We start from the raw sequence: 23160 nt of genomic DNA on the forward strand, positions 1-23160 counted from the left end.
AAAAAAAAAAAAAAAAAAAATAAATTGGTTCCGCAAAGGATCGAGGCACTCATTTTTCATCTGGAAAAGCTAGTTCTGTCTTTTTCAATGATTTTATCTAATATCACTGGATTGATACTTTTTTTTTTAATTTATAAAATGAGCTTCAAATTGTTCTGTTACACAGGTTGAATCTCAAGTCATTCCTACCACAATGACCACAAGGACAATTTATTGTACGTCTTTAAAAACAGATCTTTCGGGACTTCCCTGGTGGCACAGTGGTTAAGCATCCGCCTGCCAATGCATGGGACACAGGTTTGAGCCCTGGCCTGGGAAGATCCCACACGCTGTGGAGCAACTAAGCCCGTGCATCACAACTACTGAGTCTGCACTCTAGAGCCCGTGAACCACAGCTACTGAGCCCGCGTTCCACAACTACTGAAGCCCGCTTGCCTAGAGCCCGCGCTCCACAACAAGAGAAGCCACTGCAATGAGAAGCCCACGCATCGCAACGAAGAGTAACCCCCGCTTGCTGCAACTAGAGAAAGCCCGTGCTCAGCAACAAAGACCCAACACAGACAAAAATAAATAAATAATTAAATTTATTTTTTAAAAAAGCTGAACATAAAACATTTAACTTAGCAGGGAATATAATTCAATATATTCCAAGAGGAAAGATAAAAGAGTTTGGAATTATCTGCTAATGTAAATTATTTCTGAACTGCAAGAGCCTGGACGAATCAAGACTTGATTTCCATTGACATACACACTCTGAGGAAAATGACACATATAAACCCAGGATCCGGTTTTCAAGCCATTCACTATGGTTACAAAGTCAACATGTAGCCTGTGACTGAGTAACAACATAATACTAGGACTTAGTACCCATTCAGCTAATCAGTGGAATTGTTGTACTGCTGTTACTCTAAGATCTTTCAGCTAGTCTGGAAGATTTTTGTTTTGCTTTTCTGTATTCCCCATGGAGAAAGCCACCCACACCAAATAAATAAAGAAATGAGCCTGAGATAGATTATAGGAGAGTTCAAAGGACATGGCAAGCATCTATCCCTGTTTTTCCTTACTCCTGAATTTACGAGAGTATCTGGCACTGATCTGCTAACTCTCATTCTAGTCGCAATTCCCTCAGAATTCTTCTTTGTAGACACAACTTATTACAACTCTGTGTGATGTCTGCAGTCAGACACATGGGTTGTATACGATTGACCTTTCGTGGCTAAGCCGGAATGAAAATCATAATTGGAGAAGTGCAAACTAAAGAAACAGAGGGATTAAGCAAGTCACTGGGGACCAAGGCAACCAGGGCAAGTTATGCAGGCTGGGAGGGTTTACCTAGTTCACTGTCCAGCTCCTCCGTATGGATCCCTTCTTCTCCAAAGGAATAGCAGGAATGAGACAGAAAAGAGAGAAAGAAAAATTCAGACACCAGCACCAAGAAAAGAAACTCCCCTCAAGAAAAACAGCAGCAAACACATCACTTTGTTTTGTCCTTACCTGCATTGTGGCTTATTTCATTGGCTTGACTACTCAACTCGAGACCTCAGTGTAAATCACAAAACGGGAAGAGCTGATATTGGCAACATAATTATATGGCTCATTTCCTTGTATGGCAAAATAGGGTTTGATCGGTTGTAAAAGATGACAAACACCTTTGCGGTTTCAACGTCCTTACGTGGCAAGTCACTTATTACAGGTCTTATTTCAAGCAAACAAAGCTGTTAGACCTTTCAGTATTAGTCCTTTTAATCCTTCAATAATCTTCTAATCAGCGAGGCAAAATTACTTAACTTATAAGTAATACCGCTGCCTGAAAAACGGAAGGCGAGGTCAAATTGAGAATACACGTTCTAAGGTGAGCTACACTTCATCGTCTTTCAAAAGGAGTTAGAAAAATGAACTATGTCAGGATGATATACATGGGGGAAGTGAAGCTTGATGGCTGCCTCAAAAGGAGCAGTGGGAGACGGAGCTTACTTTGTATAAGACTTCTAAGTCAAACAGCTCAGAAATAATAGAATGAAAATGTTCTCTGCAATTTCAGTGAGCAAAACAAAAGATCCTCTCCATTCTTGATGGTCTCTGGCTGTCAGTAAAGCATTTTATGTTGACTGTGAAGAGAACACAGGACAGCACACAACACATCATGTCATAGACAGTCACTCCAGCTACACAGCGGGTGGCTATCCCCTCCACTCTAAGCTCCACAAACACAGGGATCAAGCCTGTTTTCACTACTGCAATATGTTCAGTGGCCACTGAAATTTTTGATACATAATAGGTACCAAATATTTCTCAGATGGATGAATGAATGTATGAACAAATGAATCGATTATGGACTTTAGTCACCAATGCGGCCCTACACACCTTGTAAACTCTTGATTTAAAAACTCTCCAACTGCCAACAATAAGGTTGACACTGGTATTGTTTCCTAAGAAGGGAATCTTATTTACATAAAATCGTTCACGAAAATGGCCTTTTGGATACTATTTAAAATATCTTTGGGGGCACTCATTCATTTCCTCAAAACTTCTTTAATGAGAACTACTACGTGCCAGTCACTATGCCAGGTGACAGCGACATCGAAATGAGCACCAACAGGCACATCTCTATCCTTCCGGGAAAGGAAACATGGCCAAAGCTCACATAGATAAAAATTAAATTAAAACTGCGGTAAGTTCTCTGAAGTTAAGATACATAATAGACTGACCTAATCATATCAGGGGGCAAAGTCAGGGGCAGAGTCCCTGAGCTGTAATCTGAAGGTTATGCAAAATTTAATGAAAAGACTTAGAGTGAAAAATGACTAGAATTTAAGCTCTGCAAGAGCAGGGCTTCTTGTTTATTGTGTTCAGTGATACATCTGAAATTCCCAGAATGCACTGGACATAGAGAAGGCATTCAATAATTACTTGTGGGATGTAAGAGGATTCTAAGATGGGAGAACTGCACATCTAACGATCACGGAGCAGCAGCTCGATGAGGACTCGTGGGGATGAAGGATAGAGTACAGGTTGGAACGAGAGTCAGACAAGCTTAGAGACTGAACCACAGAGAGCTTGGAGACACAAGCTATGGACTTGGCATCTACTGAACAGACCACAGCCATTAAACAGGGCTTGAGGTGGTGGTGATGACACAAAGACATTTTAAAAAACTGCTCTGAGTTCGGTGCAAGAAGGAGAGCGGGCAAGAGTCTGGGTGGAAGATGAGCATGACCTTGACCAGCAGGGCAGAGATAGTGAGGAAAATGGAGAATGGATTCCAGAGACATTTGGGAGGCAAGGTGAACTCAACTGGTAGTACATGGGTTAGAAGCGGGTGTTAAGAAAACTAAAACGGCATGAGGGACTCTTATGTATGTATGAATTTACCCTCCACTGAGATGGGGAATACTTACAGAAGACCAGATTTGGGGTGGAGGTGGAATCATTAGTTGGGTTTTAATGAGAATGAGTTTAAAGTCTCTTTGAGACAAACAGTGTTATTAAAGATTAAAATACTGGCCTGGAGCTCAAAGGCAAGGTAGAAGGCCTCTAAGTAAATTACTAAAAACAGAAATAACAGCAGGACTTATATACTGAAGATCAAAATCCAAACTAGTTTCTGACTTTATCGAGATAGGTAAAAGAAAATAGAACATTTTTACAATAAGTGTGATGCCATACTGTTACATTTGATATGCATGTGACCTACAGAGAATAGAAGGAAACACAGGAACAATATGGTGACCAACAAGGTGATTCTTCTTTATGTCATGATAATAAAAAACAATACAAGGCAGCTTTGTGGTAAATGGCAAGAGAAAAGGCAAGTATGAGAACTGATACTTGCCACTGCGGTATAATCTGGTTATATACTTATAACATTTGTGTATAAAGGCACACAGACATACATATAGTTTCTAGCAGATAAAGAATCCATGAATTCTAATGGTGAATGGACAATTACTAAGCATTTGGTATGAATACATACTTGTTCCAAAGGGAATAACATTAACACCAATGACATGAATTCTAAGAACTAAAAATAACCAGCATTGTTAAGAAAAACATTCAGTAATTCTACTCAATACTTTTACTCCATTTTTCTCAGTAAAAGCTACTGGAGCCTTCTATTATCTATAAAATTATATTAACAGGCATTTTCATACATTCCCAGTATAATTATAATGGATACTGACATTGAAGATCTGTTGGTAATAAGAGGGCCTAAAATGGCTTCAAAATCATCAGGCATCAAATAAAGATTAAATTTTGTTCTGAGAAGTTTTATGGTTGGAAGTATTTTATGTTCTGAACTTTGAAAACTGGTCACCTCTGTATTATATATTAAATAGAATATGTGAATAATCAGGACAGTCCATTATCCTTAAGCATGCAAAATAATGCAGCTCCCACACCTGTTCCGTTTCTTCTTCAGGACTCAGCAACCGAAATAAAACAAGCCTCTCAGCTATGCCTCCTCAGTCAGAAGGATTTGTATTTCCAGTTGAAGTCACCCAGCTAAACATGAACACGCAATTCTATGTTCATTTCATGTAATCTGCGATCCACATATAGTCTGGAGTGTAAGGTTTTGACAGGATCATATTTTACGGGCTTACATTTTCAAACAAACCTCACATTTATACGGACATCAATTCTGCTCCATAGGATAAATTAATAAAGTTTCACTATCTTACAGTAAAATGTGTATTCAAAATTATACTACTAATTCAAATGCCAGAAATCAATAATGAGTAGCAAAGCAAGCCATTTCCCTTTTAATTTGTCCATGTCAAAAAGCAATTTTGGTACAACTTAGGATAGACTGAAAGGGAGCACATTTGTTCCATCTTAATTTTCTTTTCCTTTTGCAAAAGTAATTAGAAATTCCAAAGCCTTGAAATAAACTTTTCTTTTTTATGATAGTAACTCTTATAGACAATTGATTCTTTTTTCTTTTAATTAACAGGGAGAGTGGGGCTCAGTCTCTTTTGTGGAAGAATAGACTTTCTCATATTTAGGATATACTCTAAGTCACACACAGACTCCCAATCACAACAAAATCTGCTTTCTTTATGCTGAACCTGGAGAAATAATCAAATTATGAAGTATGAAGAGTTCAAGAAAAGTTCCTGATTTTTTTTTTCTCTAAGACTGTCACAATATATGATTAGCGTCCAATAAGTAAGTGATCAGAGCATCTTTGGTTTCTAAATTCCTAGAGACTTTCTAGAATTTCCTCCAAGTTCCTGAAGGCACAGGTTGCATCTACATTTGAATACTTTCTGACTGTGCTGAAGTTCTGTTTCTAACAGAGAACTGAGGATGCCTTTAAGTTTAAACAAATCATTCTTTGAAAGCAATTTTGCTGATTTCTCTCCTGCTTTTGGAAACCATAGTGCACTTACTAGAAACTGGATTACCTTTCAAAAACCCATTGTTAGAAACCCGGTTGACCTTGCTACAACGCTTTAAAATTTGCATGTGTGAACAAGCCCCTTAAACCCAGACCTTCCTAGCTCCTTACCATCATCTTCACACTCTTCCAGAGGCTTCTGCTGCTTGTTCAGGCACCGAGGGTCTAACCAAGATGTTGTTTTTGTGTTATGGCTGAAATCCAGAAACAAAAACAAGAAATATGTTTGAAAAGAAAAAAAAAAAAAGGAAAAAGCTCAATGACAGAAGATTTAAACAGTCTTGAACATTTACTCTCTTCTACCAAAGAAAAGATACTGTCTAACAGCAAACCGAGGCCAGGAGAGAGCCCCGGTTTGGAATTATGAAATGGCTTGAAGAGGGTCTTAGGGAGGCTGCTTCCTTACTCTAAGACATCACCATTCCATCATGGAAAGCTTAAAACGTAATACCAGCTTTATTTTTGAAAACTGAGCTCCAAATCATACCCCTTGTCTATACAGCCTACTCTTGTCTAGGCTTATTTTAGTCTTCACATTTGTCAAAGAGCGCATTCCAATTTATTTTCAATTTGTCTATGACTTCAACGTTGGATGCTGGAATTCACAAAGAAGGCTGCTATTTCACTCGTTATATTACATAAGAATTCCCATGACTGTGTGAAACTACTTCAATTCATGCAAGTGGCTTGAAGCTGCTAAGACATATCATTCATCACAGTATCTTAAATTATGCTTCAGACATAGTGAAGGCAACCCCAAATTACCTATCACAAATCGAACCGAGACCAAGGAAAAGCTTGGAAAAGCTGCACATGTCACCCCACTTCCTTCTGGAGGGTCTAGCCCAACCAGAGAGGAAGTGTTTCAATAGACACTGTTGCCCTTCAGTCATGTTAGAAATACCAGGAGAATGACTGGGAGAATTGACCAGAAGCATATCTGGGACAAAATTCTGCTTGAGCAACCAGTCCACTCTATGCAAACTAAGTAAGAGGAGCAAAGAACTACAAGTCCAGTAGTTCAAGCTGCAAACCAGAAACAAAACATAGAAAATTTAAAAAAAAAAAATTTTTTTTCCGAAGTTTAGGTAGTAAACTAAAATCTGAAGTTTTGGTTGTAAATACATTGAAAAAATTATCACAGTTTTTAATTTTAGATTCAAATCTTATTAATTGTTGGGAAAAAATTGAGGCTTAAGTGAAAAACAGAATGTGCAATTGTGTACAGACATTATCTCAACTGCGTTAGAAGAAAAAAACAGGGCTTCCCTGGTGGCGCAGTGGTTGGGAGCCCGCCTGCTGACGCAGGGGACGCGGGTTCATGCCCCGGTCCAGGAGGATCCCACGTGTCGCGGAGCGGCTGGGCCTGAGAGCCATGGCTGCTGGGCCTGCACGTCCGGAGCCTGTGCTCCGCAACGGCAGAGGCTGCAACAGTGAGAGGCCCGTGTACCGCAAAAAAAAAAAAAAAAGAAAAAAGAAAAAACAAATGAAAGTTAATACAGTTACAACTAGGATCACCAACAGCACTTATTTGTCCTCTTAGAACTATCATAATCTGTTATGTCATTTACATATAAATTACAATTTACTTAATCCTTACAAGAACTCTATGAGAGGAGCATTGTTAGTATTAAAGTGATTACTCCGCATTCTCCACATGGGAAAACTGAGGACAAAGATGTGAAGAAACCTGCCCAAGAACACCCTGTTGATGCATGGAATCAAACCCAGGGAGTCCCGGACTAGAACCCATGGTCTGCACTATTCCTACATAGTAGGAGTGCAAAACTGGTCACTGAGAGGAGGGAAGATTATGTGTGATATTTTAAAAAACACTTTTTAATCTCAAGATAATTGTAGATTCACATGCAGTTATAAGAACAAACAAACAGAGATTCCACATCCCCCCCTTACCCAGATGCCACCAAGGGTAACATCTTGCAAAACTATAGTACAAAGTCACAACCAGGATACTGACAGCCAGTCAACATATGGAACATTTCCATCATCACAGGATCTCTCATGTTGCCCTTTGATAGCCACACCCGGTTGCCTTACAACCCCTCCCTTTGAAATCCATTTTTAATCCCTGGCAACCACTAATCTCTTCTCCATGTCCATACTTCTGTCATATCAAAAATGTTATATAAATGAAATCATACAGTATGTAAGCTTTTGGGACTTGCATTTTTCATTCAGCATAATTCTCCTCGAGATTGTTGCATACATCAATAATTAATTCTTTTTACGGCTGAGTAGTATTCCATGGCATGAATGTACTACACTTTAACCACTGAAGGACATCTGGGTGGCTTCCAGTTTTTGGCTATTTGGAATAAATCTACTACAAACATTTATGCACAAGCTTTTGTGTGAATATAAATGTTCACTCTTCTGGACAAATGTGCAATGGCTGGGCCGTATGGTAATTGCAATGTTTAGTTTAACACACTGCCAAACTGTTTTCTGGAATACCACACAATTTTACATACACACCAGCAATGTGTGAGTGATAGTTTCTCTGAAGCTTCACCATCATTTAGTGTTGTTACTATTTTTTATTTTAGCCATCCTAATAGCTATATATATACCTATAATATCTTTGTGGTTTTAATTTGCATTTCTCTAATGGCTAATGATGTTGAACATCTTTTCATGTGCTTATTTGCCACCCATATATCTTCTTCAGTAAAATGTCTGTTCATGTCTTTAGTTCATTTCCTAACTGGATTTTTTTTTTTTAACTGTTGAGTTTTGAGAGTTCTTTATATATTCTAGATACCAGTCCATTTTGAGATGTGGGGTTTATAAATATTTTCTCCCTGTCTGTAGTTTGTCGTTTCATTTTCTTAACAGTCTTCTGCAAAGCAAAAGTTTTCATTTTGGGGGCTTCCTTGGTGGCACAGTGGTTGAGAGTCCGCCGGCCGATGCAGGGGGCACGGGTTCGTGCCCCGGTCTGGGAGGGTCCCACATGCCGCAGAGCGGCTGGCCCGTGAGCCATGGCCGCTGAGCCTTCGCATCTGGAGCCTGTGCCCCGCAATGGGAGAGGCCACAGCAGTGAGAGGCCCGCGTACAGCAAAAAAAAAAAAAAAAAAAAAAAAGTTTTCATTTTTATGAAGCTGAATTGATCAATTATTCCTTTTAGGATCATGTTTTTGATGTCAAGTCAAAGAACCCCTTGCCTATTACTAGGTCTCAAAGATTTTCTATGTTTTATTTCCCCCCTAAAAGTTCTATTACTTTACATTTTGTACTGTATGATGATCTATTCTGAGTTAATTTTTTTCTAAGGCATGAGGTTTAGGTTGAGGTTAATTTATTTGCTTCTGGCTATACACTTGCTCCAGCACCATTTTATTGAAAAGGCGATGTTCCTTACATTGAATTGCTTTTGCATTCTTTGTTGAAAATCGGTTGGACACATTTCTGGGCCTGTTTCTGGGTTCCATTGATCTATGTGTCTATTTCTTCATCAATACCACACAGCCTTTATTACTGTGGCTAGTTAATAAGCCTTGATATAGGCCAGACTGATTACTGTGACTTCATTCTTCTTTTCCAAAACTGTTTAACCTATTCTAGTTCCTTTGCCTTTCTATATAAATTTTAGAATAAACTTGTCTATACTAACAAAAAGCCTCACTGAGATTTCCACAGGATTTATATTAAACCTGTACACATATTTGGGGAGAACTGACATCTTCACTATACCAATTCTGAGCCTTTCAATCCATGAATAGAGTAGGTCTCTCCATTTATTTAGACTTTCTTTGATTTCTTTCATCAGTATCTTGTAGTTTACGGCATACAAAATCCTATACATGTTTCATTAGATTTATACCTAAGTGGCATTTTTTTAAAGTAAATGTGAATTACATTTTCTTTTGAATTGTGTTGTCTGCTTGTTCATGGTTAGTATATAGATATACAACTGATGCTTGTATGCTTATCTTTTATCTTGCTGAACTCATTAATTCTAGAACTGTCTTGTACATTTCTGGTGATTTTCTAGATAGATAATCAATCTGTGTGTCTTTTCTTTCCTTTTATTTAGGGCTAGAATTACAGTAAAATGTTGAATAAGAGTGGTAAGAGATAATATCCTCAGCTTATTCACCATCTTGCAGGGAAAGTTTTTTGTATTTCACCAGTAAGTATAATGTTAGCTGTAGGTTTTTTATAGATGTTCTTTATGAAGTCAAGAAATTCCCCTATGTTCTTATTTTCCTGAGAAATTTTCATCATGAATGAGTGAGTTCTGTCAAATACTTTGCGTCAATGATAAAGATCATGTGATTTTTTTTTTTCCCTTTACTTGGGTCTTAATATGGTGGATTACATTGATTAATTTTTCAAATACTGAACCAGTCTTGTATCCCTGGAATAATTCCCACTTGGGCATGGTGTATAATTTTTTTTCTGTATTATTGATTACTGTTTGCTAATATTTTGTTATAGGTTTTTGCATCTATATCCAAGAGGATCTTGCTCTGCAGTTTTCTTTTCTTTTTTTCGTGGACTATCCTTGTTTGATTTTGGTAACAACGTAATACTAGCTTCTTAAACATAATTGGGAAGTGCTCCTCCTCTTCTATTTTCAGGAAGAAATTGTGTAGAAATTTAATTCTTCTTTGAATGGTTCTCCAGTGAAATCATCTGGTTTCTAGAATTTTCTTTTTCAAGAGTTTTTAAATTATAAATTCATTAGGGCTATTTAAATTACCTATTCCATATTGGATGAGTTGTGATAGATCATGCTTCTCAAAGAATTTGGTCTATTTCATCTAAGTTGTCAAGTTTATATGTCAAAACTTTCTGACAGCATTTTCGCATCTTTCTGATGTCTTCAGGGTCTGCAGTAATTCTTTGTTTAAATTTTAATATTGGTAATTCACACCTTCTCTAATTTTTTCTTTGTCAATCTTGCTAGAGGTTCTTCAATTTTATTAATCTTTTTGAAGAATCAGCTGGTTGTTTCATTGATTATCTCTGCTGTTTTTGATTTCATTAATTTCTGCCCTTTATTGTTTCCTTCCACTTATTTCACATTTAATTTGCTTTTCTTTTCTAAGCTCTTAAATTGGGGGCTCAGATTATTGATTAGAGACTTCTCCTCTTTTCTAATATATATGTGTAGTGCTATAAATTTACCTCTCATCACTCCTTTGGCTGTATCCCACCCAAGAGGGTGAGGAGTTCCTTGTTACTACTGGGTACAGATGGGAGTTCCAGCTCCACACTAGGGCTCTTCTGACACCAGCTTGGCTGGGAGGGGTAGGAGTGCCTTATTCCTGTTCCCACTAACTCTCTGAGGAGGCTGGGGGCCACTATACCACTGGTGGTAAAAATGCTGACTCTTCACCAAACCTCCTCTGCCACTACCCCAGTGGGGAGAGAGGCTGCCTTGTTACTGCCATGTCAGGATGGGCATCCAGGCTCCCCCAACGTGGTCTCCATTAAACTTAGATGAAGAAAGGGGGAGTGCTCATTACTGCCGGGCTACAAAGTCCCAGTTATCTTCTGAGCCTTTTTGGACACCACACTTGCAGGGAGGTTTGAGATCCTAGTTACATCCTGTGAAGGGTAGAGGACTAGGCTTCTCACTGATCTTTGCTGGTAGAGGTGGGAGCACAGGCTTTTGTGTCTTGTTGGCTGAAGCCCAGCAGTTATTCAATAAAAGCTTCCTGCCTTGCAGGATACCCTTCCTGGTCCTCTGGCTAGAGAGAGTAGGCTTTTATGAGGGCTTTGCTTTTTGGTCTCCACTTGTTGGTGCTTCTGAATTACTAGCTTCTTCAGCTCCAAGTCTGGGTTATATGAGGTAAAATGAAAACTCAGGGAACTCACCACCTGTCATTTCTGTGATCCCAAGTTCCCCAGCCAGTCTGCCTTATTTTTATCTCCTTTCGAAGTCTTCTTATGTCCGTTTTCTTTATAATATCCAGAGTTTGTAAGTCCATGCTTACTTTTTTAATGTTCTTAAATTCCGGTATTTCTTAGATTTCCCATAAACTGTAAAGCTAACATAGACACATATATGTAAAACAAGGTAGGTCTGATTCTATAGAAATTTAACTTGCTATTCAATGTAAGATACTCTAAGATGAAGTTCTTCAGAATGAAGGACACTCGAAAACCCATTAACCAGGATATATAATTAGGCTAAAATAAAAATGGTATTATCTAATAATTTAATACCTACAGAATTTGATAGCTGCAGACCAAATCACAGAGTTGTCATAATAAGCCATACTTTTGCATAAATTTTCTATTAAACATTAGACCAATGAAGATTGGCCTGGCATTGGTTAAAAGCTAAATTAGGTTATGAAAAGTGAGCAAATCACTGTACTCTCCTATAAATCAGCCAGTCTTAGGTCTTTACTAACCATTTTTACTAAGCACAGTCCTCACTAACCATCAAAATAACCAACTTTCTTTTTTCAAATTCATCAAGTCAGTCTTGAGCAAAATTATCGATACATTCTTTTTTTTATAAGTTTATTTTATTTATTTTTAATTTTTGGCTGCGTTGGATCTTCGTTGCTGCGCGCAGGCTTTCTCTAGTTGTGGTGAGCAGGGGCTACCCTTCGTTGCAGTGTGCGGTGCGTGGGCTTCTCACTGCGGTGGCTTCTCCTGTTGCAGAGCATGGGCTCTATGTGCACAGGCTTCAGTAGTTGCAGTGTGTGGGCTTCAGTAGTTGTGGCATGAGGGCTCGGTAATTGTGGCTCATACGCTCTAGAGCGCAGGCTCAGTAGTCGTGGCACACGGGCTTAGCTGCTCCGCAGCATGTGGGATCTTCCCGGACCAGGGCCCGAACCTGTGTCCCCTGCATTGGCAAGCAGATTCTTAACCACTGGGCCACCAGGGAAGACCCTATTGATACATTCTTTTCTAAAAATTTGAGTTTCACATATTACTCTGTATTAGGAATTCCTCTGTTATATTTCCCTTTGCTCAACATAATTTTTCCTTACTAATGGACATAACTTTAAAGGCAATTTATTGCAAAAGCTAAGTACAAAATTCTAAGCTTATAGGTAACATCCATTTTTATAACATTTAAACTCCTCTGTGGTAACCAAATGATGATAAAAATGGTAACAATAACAATAATGCTCAGTAATTAATACTAGCCCACGCTTTACATCCATTACCTCATCTAACTCTCACGAAAATCTGACAGGGTAGGCATGATCCACAACATTCATGTCCTTCTACACACAGGGAAAACTGAGATGCAGAGAGGCAAACTCAAGTTCCCAAGATCATACAAATAGTAAGGGGTAGAAACAACATGAGTTTTTTAGGGGAGCTCTTAACCACTGTATTTCCCTAACTCCCAGGAAAAGACTTCATCATCCACCCCTGTCTGCAATAAGCATTCGTCATGAACATGAAGACAGAAATATGGACTGTCCCCTCCTTCTGGTTGGAAAATAACCCAGGAGGTATAGTTCACTCATCTCCGATTTCCTAGGTTAGTTCTGAAAGAGGGTGTTACGAGACCTAAGCCTTTTCCCTCACTCCCATGTCCTTAGGAAAATTATACTTTCTTACCCTTGCTGATTTTTCTAATTACAAAATATATGCTAGAATATTATTTGAGTGGAAATATATATTCAAACCCCACAGACATGTATAATGTAGTTAAGAAAATAAATTCTTTAAATTCCTTACTTAACTCAAACTCAAGTGTTAATAGATACTTCCAGAATTTTTCTAGACATAGAACTCTATCTACATATTCACGGAAAACAAATATACACATATAATAACACAGCAGATATGTGTATATGCCCATATATTTTACAAAGGTGAGACACTTCATATGTTATTCAAAAATGTCCTTTGTTATTGTTCCCTGAACAGCAGATCTTCAACACTAATCTATTGGGTTGGCCAAAAAAGTTCTTTCGGGTTTTTCTATAACATCTTATGGAAAAACCCAAATGAACTTTTTGGTCAACACGCAGTATTTGAGAAGAACAGACTTACCTATGTTTTTAATTATTTTATACATTAATTGATCATTTTGTTTTTCTTTTTTATGGTACATAAAACTATGGTGAATATTAATAGGGAATCTCAACAATAGAGCCAAAGTACAACATTTAAGAAATTGAGTGTTGGTTAAGAAATTACATTATCTTAGATTTTCTAGAATGGTTTCAGTTTTATGTAATTTTTTCCTTTCCAGTACAGGCTATTTGTTCAATATTTAACTATATAATATTAAGTTTTTAATTTTGAAAGACTTTTCACATCTCTATATTCTCAAACTTCAATCCTTATACCTTGCACCATGCAAAAAAATTAACTTAAAATGGATCACAGACCTAAATGTAAACTATACAACTTCTAAAAGAAATATAGCAGAAAAAGACTGCATTTTGACTTTGAGTTAGGCCAAGATTTCTTAGCTTCTACACTAAAAACACAATCCACAAGGGGAAAAAAAAAAGGGATAAACTAGACTTCATAAAAATTAAGAACTTCTGGCTCTTCAAAAGACACAGTTAAGACAATGGAAAGAAAAGCCAGACTTGGACAAAATGTTTGCAAATCACGCATATAATAAAGGAATTGGGGCTTCCCTGGTGGCGCAGTGGTTGGGAGTCCGCCTGCCGATGCAGGGGACACGGGTTCGTGACCCGGTCCGGGAAGATCCCACATGCCGCGGAGCGGCTGGGCCCGTGAGCCATGGCCGCTGAGCCTGCGCGTCCGGAGCCTGTTGCTCCGCAACGGGAGAGGCCACAACAGCGGGAGGCCCGCGTACCGCAAAAAAAAAAGGAATTGTATCCAGAATATATGAAGAACTCAAAAAAAAAAAAAAGGAAACTACAACCCAATTAAGAAAAAATAAGCAAAGGATTTATATATTCTAAGCAGCTAGATATATTCTTCATATATAATACCATAATTTATATATACACCACAGTTTAGTTGTCTAACTCTTTAGGGAAATTATTAATCTTATGCTTCCTCCAGCTCTTCAGTTTCAATGATTAGGATGTTATGCTAATTGCTTTTTTGTACAAGGCTTGTTAAATCGTAGGAGAGAAGACCATCAGCACACGATCAGTCCTTTTACAATAAATTTACATCAGTAGCTGCTAGAAAAAGAGAAAGAAGGGAAATGGAGAGAGAGAGAGATTCAGGTAGAAATAATGGTACTTTACTCTATAAAATAGACTTCTCCGTTTTCGGTATAGGCCATCTCCCAGTTTTCAGGTAGAGGACCTAAATTATCCTCTGCAGAAAGAGGTAGGTATTGAGGGAACTTCTGAGAAGGGTCCGTGATGGGAGCGGCGATGATGCTACTATTGACAGGCGGGAGCGTTGCTTCTTGAAGACTGTGCTCTTCTTGGTCACCAGAATCGGCTGTTTAATCATGGGGAGAGAAAAAAAAAACATCGTCAATCATACCCCCCCAAAAAAAAAAAAAATCATACCCCAAACTGAGGTGCTCACTACTGTGGGCATCTATATTCTTAAAAGCCTTCATCCTCTCCTAATTGCTGGACATCGACCATACTGTTTTATTTAGATGAAAGTTCTTTTAATTGAAACCATCAAAATGATGAATCAACTTTATTTTACTGAAAAAGAAAGAAGGGGAAAACATGCTCAAATAATGAATTGCTCACAATCTTGGAAATATCAAAGAAGAAACACATTCATGACTCAAACCCTTAAGTGCCTTAAACTAAGAAGGCCATCAGGTCACAGACTGAGCTGCACTCTCATCCCGTAGGTATCATTTGGTTTCATGACTGAAGAGGACTTTTGGAGGCAAGAAAAAAATCAATTCCAAAAAGTTTAGAATATAAAGACAGCTCTACTACTCAGTCAGATTCTAGCCTCCTTGGGAAAAGTGAGGAGAATGTTACTGTGAAAACCAGGACAGTGACCTCCAGAACAGTATTGTGTTGGTGGACTGCTTTGACTTGAGTCCTGACGGCTCTAAGTACCTGAGTCTCCTTGCCTTCTTATTAACTAGAAACATCAAGAGGTGATGTCATCGAAGTCTCCACAAACGGCATTGTTGACATTCTCAATCTCCATGGGGCTTTAAAACATATTAATCTGGGGATGTAGTCATTTTCTATCTCCCACAGTAATTCTCCTGCAGACATTTCTGATTTACTCAAAGCAGACTGAGGAATAATAAAAGGCTGTTTTCAAATCTTCCCCCGATCAATAGCTCCCAACAACACACATGAGAATAAAGGTAATCCAAAAGTTGGATGGAGGACATGTCAAGCCTATTAAATAACCACCTCCACCAAAAATCCACCGCCGTTGATGAGGCCAAGTGGCTTTTCCCTGCCTTGCATCTACCCCCTCGTCTTCTGGTACAACCGCTCAGATCTCCATTTGGAAATCATCTCCTCCATTCAAGGTCCATGTGGTCCAGGTGGGGACTGACTTATACCCACTCCAAGTTCATGCAGTGGGCCCAAGTCACACCCATATCACTCTTGCCTTTATGACTGGATCAAGCACATGGTCCAAGGCAAACTAATGTAGGCATGGAAGTGCTTGCTGGAACTATCAAGCAAGAGGTAGCCTCTTGATGCTGAAGTTATTAAGCTGATAGATTCCCATGTTGTAAAGCTTGGCAAGACTTGTCTGAAAATTCAACTCATGTAGAGGAAAGCAGAGATGAAATACAGAGAAAGTCACCTAATACCCCTGATGAAGCCTCTCTGATTTCATGTACTCCTGGCCTCTTCAATTGCTTGATCTCCTAAATTCCCTTTCCTGCTGAAACCGATCTGAGTTGATTTTGCAATTTGCACCAATGAGTGCAGGTTAATACAACAACTATAAGTTTGAAGGAAAAAGAGGAAATTAGGCCACTATGGAAGAAAAATTTTGAAATTACTGATCAGTAGCAAAAATTCAAAACATGGCAAGAATTGAGATTCACCCTTAATTCTCTAGGAGCCAAAATGTATTCATTTCTGGTACATCATTGGAAGGTACCCTTCTTAAGCTTAAGTGTATGTAAGAATCACCTGGAGAGATTTTTGTTTGTTTTGTTTTGTTTAATATTTATTTATTTATTTGGTTGCACCAGGTCTTAGATGTGGCATGGGGGCTCCTTAGTTGCTGCTCGCCGGCTCCTTAGCTGCAGCATGTGGGCTCCTTAGTTGTGGCATGTGAACTCCTAGTTGCAGCATGCGTGTGGGATCTAATTCCCTGACCAGGGACGAACCCAGGCCCCCTGCATTGGGCGTGTGGAGTCAACCACTGTGCTACCAGTGAAGTCCATGCAGAGATTGCTAAAATGCAGACATGGCTCCCTACTTCAGACAACAGATTTGGAATTAGGTTCAAAAACGTGTATTTTGAGAGCACCCAGGCGATGGAGATTCAAGTACAAGCATTATACTTTGAAGACAGAGATACAAAAATTGCTCAACAACAAAAAATCACTAGAACCTTGAGCTTCTAGGAGGGGTTTTGCTCAGCTGGCAATGTGACAGGGTACGGTGCAGCCTCGGGGTACAAATTCCTATGACCACTGATGCCAGGTCGGAGACACAAATGATGTATGTCTAGAACACTGGAGAGGGTGTATCCTTTCTGAAAGGAGCAGAGAACTCAGCGCCAGACAATTAGCATCCTGGGGAAAACTGTACTCAGGGTTTCCGGATTTCTGATTTTTTCGAGAAGGTGGAAATCTATATTTTTATGCAAAACCTTCTAATTTTCCAATCCTAATTCCTTTTAAAAATAAAGTGGTGTAGCACAAGCAAGAAAATGAAAGATAGTGATTATAAGCACTGACTCTGAAGCCAGAATGCTTGAGTTTGAATCCTGGCTTTACTCTTGACTAACTTGGGAAACACACTCAACCTCTACGTGCCTTAGTTTCCTTATCTGTAAAGTGGGGATAATAACAGTACTTACCTCATAAGGTTGTGGGGAGGACTAGTTTATGTAAAGCACTCAGTACAGTAAACATCATCTTATTCATTAAAGCTGTTATTATTAATTTTTGTTTGCAGGTCAGAGCTGGCCCTCAGGCTGCCAATTCATTACAAATAGGCAGAAAAAGGATGGATTTGACAGCAAACCACAGAACAAATCATAGTGTGCCTATTTCTAACTGTGTGACTTTAGAAGAGACTTTACCTTTCTGAGCATTTGTTTCCTCATCTGTAAAATGGGCATAACACACACACCACAAAAAGGGAACTACATGAAAAACGCCTGCAAAAGTGCCTGGAGCTCAGTGAGTGCTCAACAGAGCTCAGGACTTGGATGTGCTACTGGAAACACCAAGGGTCGAGGTCAGTGATCATCTATTAATATGATACTTAAGAGTCAGAGAAGTGCTGGGACAATAGTAGACATTCCAATAATTTTACTGAAACATTTTAATTAACCTATTTTAATAGAAACTGGATGTAACAGCAAAACAGTGGTGGCCACAGGTGGGCCACTAAATATGAAAAGAGAAACAACTTGGTTTAATCCTGAAGGTACACGATTCATGGAAATGGGAGGGGAAGAAGGGGGGAGGAAAAAGTCCTGCCGGTACTTCAAAACCTCGACTACATGAAGGGAATATTAGCTCACTGAAAAAATATATATGTAATTTTAATTTACTAGAGAAATAAGAAATCCCTCCAGCAACTAGACCTTATTTTAAATTATCCAAATATATTTTATTTTATATGTTTTCAGTGTCTTCTTAAAAAAAAAGCTTTATTTACATATGATTGACATACAAAAAGCTATAGATATTAATTTTTCAGCTTTACTGAGGTATAATTGACAAAGCTGTAAGATATTTAAAATTCACGTTGTGATGATTTGATACACATGTACATTGTCAAAGAATTCCTCCCATCTGGTTAATTGTTAAAAAAAGGTGATAGATATTTAATGTATACAACTTGATATGTTTGGTTTTCTGTTTCTTCCTTCTAGTTCGGGAGAACCTTAAAACAATCTCATTCTCTGAAAGAAAATCAGAAGTCCAAAAATAAGAGATTGGGGCACACATAGGGCAGATTCCAAAATTTCATAGTTCTAATCATGGCTTTGACTTTACATATGCTCTGACTTCAAAAACTCTTTCATTTAATTTACCAAACATTTAAGAGCACTGCTATCACTCTCTTACTAAAGATTGCCAATGCATCCAAAGAGGACAGGTAGAATGAATTACTGGAACACAGACTGGGTAAGCAAACAGGAGGCTGGATTCTTGCATTGTCTAGTGAGCTTCTTAACACACACTATTCCTCAGTGTTCTCATCTGCAAAATGGGGAAGGTAATACTTAGGCTGCCTATCAAGATCTCCAGGAGGTTTATAGGATACCTGTGAAAATGATTCATAACCGTAAATAAACATGTAAAACATGTTCATTCATGGTAAATCAGAAGCTTCCCAGCATTTACATACACTGACACACTTGGGAGCATTTGAAGGTGACTCTGACAACATAAGCTCATGTCAAATATACATTCTGGAGCTTATTTTAAATTACACATGCATTCAGATTTATGTGCCTCCCTCACTGTGTACATAACCAGTCAAAACCTTTGAGGCTACAAAGAGCTAATAAACTTGACTTAAAACACAAATGACACAGTGGATGAGCCACGCAGATTCTGGAGTCAGACTTTTTGGGCTGAAATGACAGCTTTCATCCTCACTGGCTTTGCGACACTGGACAAGCAATTAGACCTCCCTAGTATATGCATGAGAGCTTAGCAAAGTGCCTGCCACAGAGCACTGGGGAACCATTAGCTCTTTTGGTAATATCATTATCTCTTGACATTCCAAAGCAATATCTTACCATTAACTGCTAATGAAAAAGAAGCATCGGCAGTCTAATGTTCAACAATAGGGAGGCTGTTGGGAAATCAAGCTTAGGAACACAATTAAATAACATTTTGGGTGTCTCTTAGAGGTGGTTAATGGATGGATCAGCAACTTTTTAGTTGCGGTGGTTTGTTATATATTTTTCAAGTTGTCTATAATGAATAAAATACTTTCACAAATGTTTTAATTTATTTGTATAAATAACTGTGTGCTTTGCCGAACAGTGTAAGTCTACCTTCACGAAGCACAAATTAACAGTGTTCTCTCTCCAGGGCCTCCTTTAGGTCTGTAATTTGGGCATAACTTGTAGGAGACTGTCCTACTGCCTTGTGTTCAATAGTCAAGTTCTACGGTGAGAATCTGGGATGACTTCTCATTACTCGGCTCCTGCCTCCACCTTTGGTTGCAGAAAGGAAGGAAGGAAGGAAGAAGCGACCTCCCCAGGATGCTCCTGGCCTTAAACTCCCTGCTCTTTTATCAGCAGATAGTGCTAATGTTATTTAGGCATGTTATTTAGACATTTTGTGCCCCCTTCAAAAGAACCAAGCAGAAGTCAGCTGAGATCGTACCAAGAGCCTATTATTAAAAATATCCTGGTAAATATCATTTTAAATAGCTCCATAGTGTTTGTACATTTGAATCTGACACTCATGCCTCTATCACAAATGGCTCAACCAGGAGTCAAGACTTCATTATGGTACTGCCACTCTGTGCTCGAAGCAGCTGGTGGATTGCTACTTAAAGAGGTTCGGAGCGCAAGATGCTTTGACACAGCTAGCTTGATACACATAACACAGACTGGGTAGTCTCAATTATTTGAAAGAATTCATATGAGTCAGGGTATGACATGTTGTCAGCTGTCATACTTGTAGTTTGGTAAGTCAGGAGGCATTTATTCAAAATATCCCTTCCGTATTGAAGATGCCCTATCACTTGTATATCTCAGAATCAAGTCTCTCTCCATGCATCCCATCAGGCGCCACTTGGCTTTCTTTTTTTGTGCAGAAACTAATGATCAGACTGCCTTTAGCAATGATGACCCAGGCCCAGGTGGTTTTTTTTTTTTTTTCCCCCGACACCAGGAGTTCAAGTAGGGATGTTATGAGGTCAGATTTTCTGAGGCCTGGCTTCTAGAGACAGAGATTTACAGTGGTTAGAAATTGGAAAAGCATCAAGACCTACACTCAACTATCCCTACTCTGTTCTTGCTTTGTACCGAGAAATCTACTTAGTTAATGGAGGACAAATAAAGGCACCCAAGCTTCTTGGGGACCATCCAGTCAGCTTGGCAGAACTGTTTCAATGCATGTTACCCCCAAGGTCTTTCTATTTCTGTGACCAGATCTACATTTTTGGGTTATATCATAATTTGCTATTCTTATTTGTTGGAAGATCAAGACATTAAAATAGTGGCTATTTTTTTTTCAAGGAAGTATTGACTTTTTTTTTCATAATCTGCTTTTAATTCGGTGAGGACTACTATAAACGGATAAAATATTTTGAAGTGGATGAAATTAACTGATTTCAATAAACAAATATGTAGCAATGGGTAAATTTATTCCAGATATTGCAACTGTAGGTCAGCCACTGGCCTAATCCATTCTAATTGAGAAAATGGAAATTTTCCTGGACTCAAATTCTTAGAGCTGGAAGGGGGAACCTAGATGTGATCTGATCCTAACCAGTCATTTTACAGATGAGAGCAGTTAGAGACTATGTTCATAATAAGACAGCTACCATGAACAAAGCTAAGACAGCAAGCCAGGACTCTTCCTTTCCCTAGTGCTTCTTATGGAAGGGGTGGGTTACTGTTTCGATGATAAGTCATCAAAATTTTTTTCAAATTGTTGCCTTGAAAAATTTTAGGCTTCAGAAAGGCCCATACAGGCAGGAGAAAGCATTCAACAAACACAAACTTTTTTCTAAATATCCTAGTAGACTTGGTAGCACAAGGAGGAAAATACAGAACTGTAACTCTAAAATATCAAAGAAAATAAGTATAGGAAAAACAGAAAAAACAAGCGGTCTTCAAAGTCACAACATTATCGACGAGTAGCTCATGTCTTATTCAGCTGCGACATTGTGAGTTACTATATAAGGTCAAACCCCCAAAGAGTCAAAAATATTACTGAACAGCTCTGGGTCACTGCACTAACCCGAGGAACGTATATCACAGCCTCTGTGAATGGTGCCTCCAGGGAACGTGCAATTCCTAACCTGTACATCCCTATTCAGAGGACTTGTCCTTGAAGATCCCCTCATAAAATACAGCCTACCTAAGCTTGGGCGTAGAGAGCCCTGAATGTATATATAAAAATATAATGCAATGAGTAATATATGCTATATAATATAAAATACATATGCAGTATAGAATCTTATAGTATTTATTACTTTTTCATCTTTTCCCTCTTAGGGAATATAGTACAATTTGCATAAGTTAACACATGATTTATTTCCACTGTATCTCTACTTGCAAAGGTATGAGAAAAAAGGATGCTGCTAGCCTTCCACACAGCATCAAGTGATATTAAACTATTAAACAAATTCTCCTATTTGTCTTTACAAGCAATCAGACATAATTATGATGGAGCAGTGTCAAGACTAAGTAATGAATGAACAAAAGAGATTCTCATGGATATCATTTTGAACAGAAAGGATGCTGATTATTCTTGATTTCCTTCCACAAAGACTGCCCTCCTGCCCCTTTAAGATAGCTGGGTGAAGTTAAAATACTCCTGCCAAGAAGCATGAAAAACAGACCAGGGAAAAGACCATCTCTTCCCCAAGCTCCATGTGGTCAGAGTTTGAATTCTGGCAATCCTTCCAAATTCCTCCTAAGAATAGAAACCTTCTTGTAACTCTTCACAAAAGCCTCCCTCAGCCCTCCTTCCCTAAGTCCACCGAGTGAGAACATCATCACGTCTTTACCTGTAAAGCTACTGTTCATTTCAGGAACATCATCCTCTTCCTCATTCTCCGCGAGGACTATGCCAGCATTTTGCATATCATTGTAGGACTTGGTTCGCTTTGGGGTTGACTGCTTGGAGCCAGAATGAAGGCTTTGCAAGGCATCCGTCGTGATCACTTTCCCACTGAGTGGCTGGCTAGGAGGTTTGGGTGTCCCATAATAGTTTCCTAGGTGATGGAGAGACACATTTGCATGTTTCAGAAAGAATACTTTGTTTCTCTCAAGACTGCAAATCCAAATCTCTTAGCCCATTAAAAAAAATTTTTTTTTAAACTAGAAAACCAGAACAAACTGTATTTCATTTCTAGAATGGGTTAGAAAACATGTCAGTCCTATCCAGTTAGACATGGTGATTTCGGAAGCCAGGAGGAAAGCTGCATTGTGATGGGGCAAAGAACCTACTAGGGCTAAAAACAAAGGCGTCTGTGCTGAATGGCAGAGCTTCATCCTCATTACATTTGAATTTCAATCGGTCACCTTCTTACATATACGCACCAGCATAATGCAGAATCCAATTTAGAGAGAGTGGCACACAAAATAACAAATTCATTACTGCCGGCACCCTTACAGGCCAACAAAGTTGAGGTCACCCTCCATTAATAAGGGGACTCCTCAAGAGGGAACCAGGGCAATATTTTTGTAAAAAGTAAAGTGAACACCACGTGGCGTCTCTCTAACTGAATGGCAGGCCTGACTCTCAAGGTCATGTGTGGTTGGAACAAATCCTCACCCAGTTTTAAGAGGAAACTCTTGTGTCGACAGTGGCACCCCTCATGGGTCACTCGTTTAGTAAGTGCCCATTTTCACTTTTAGCCACTTCCCCCAGAGTTTGCCTCAGGTCTGACTGTCGTGTGTGCTAAGTGACTTTGAGTGATGCCTGGATGGGTTTTTACATTTTAATTTTTATTTTAATATGTGTATTTTTTTTTTTTTTTTTTTTTTTC

The 23160-nt window shown here is 38.8% G+C and overlaps 1 protein-coding gene across 1 annotated transcript in view; it reads right to left on the bottom strand.

Annotated features, from left to right (window-relative positions):
* MAGI1 (membrane associated guanylate kinase, WW and PDZ domain containing 1) overlaps positions 1–23160 on the bottom strand; it is a 609319-nt gene that overhangs the window by 98377 nt on the left and 487782 nt on the right. The window contains exons 5-8 of the mRNA XM_024747645.1: positions 22177–22383; positions 14581–14782; positions 5513–5595; positions 1333–1371 (exon numbers count right to left, since the gene is read on the bottom strand). Coding sequence (XP_024603413.1) covers positions 1333–1371; positions 5513–5595; positions 14581–14782; positions 22177–22383 — 531 coding nt within the window. The remainder of the gene's footprint in view (positions 1–1332; positions 1372–5512; positions 5596–14580; positions 14783–22176; positions 22384–23160) is intronic.

This window comes from Neophocaena asiaeorientalis, unplaced genomic scaffold (genome assembly GCF_003031525.2).
Source record: "Neophocaena asiaeorientalis asiaeorientalis breed wild unplaced genomic scaffold, Neophocaena_asiaeorientalis_V1.1 scaffold495, whole genome shotgun sequence".
NCBI lineage: Eukaryota > Metazoa > Chordata > Mammalia > Artiodactyla > Phocoenidae > Neophocaena > Neophocaena asiaeorientalis.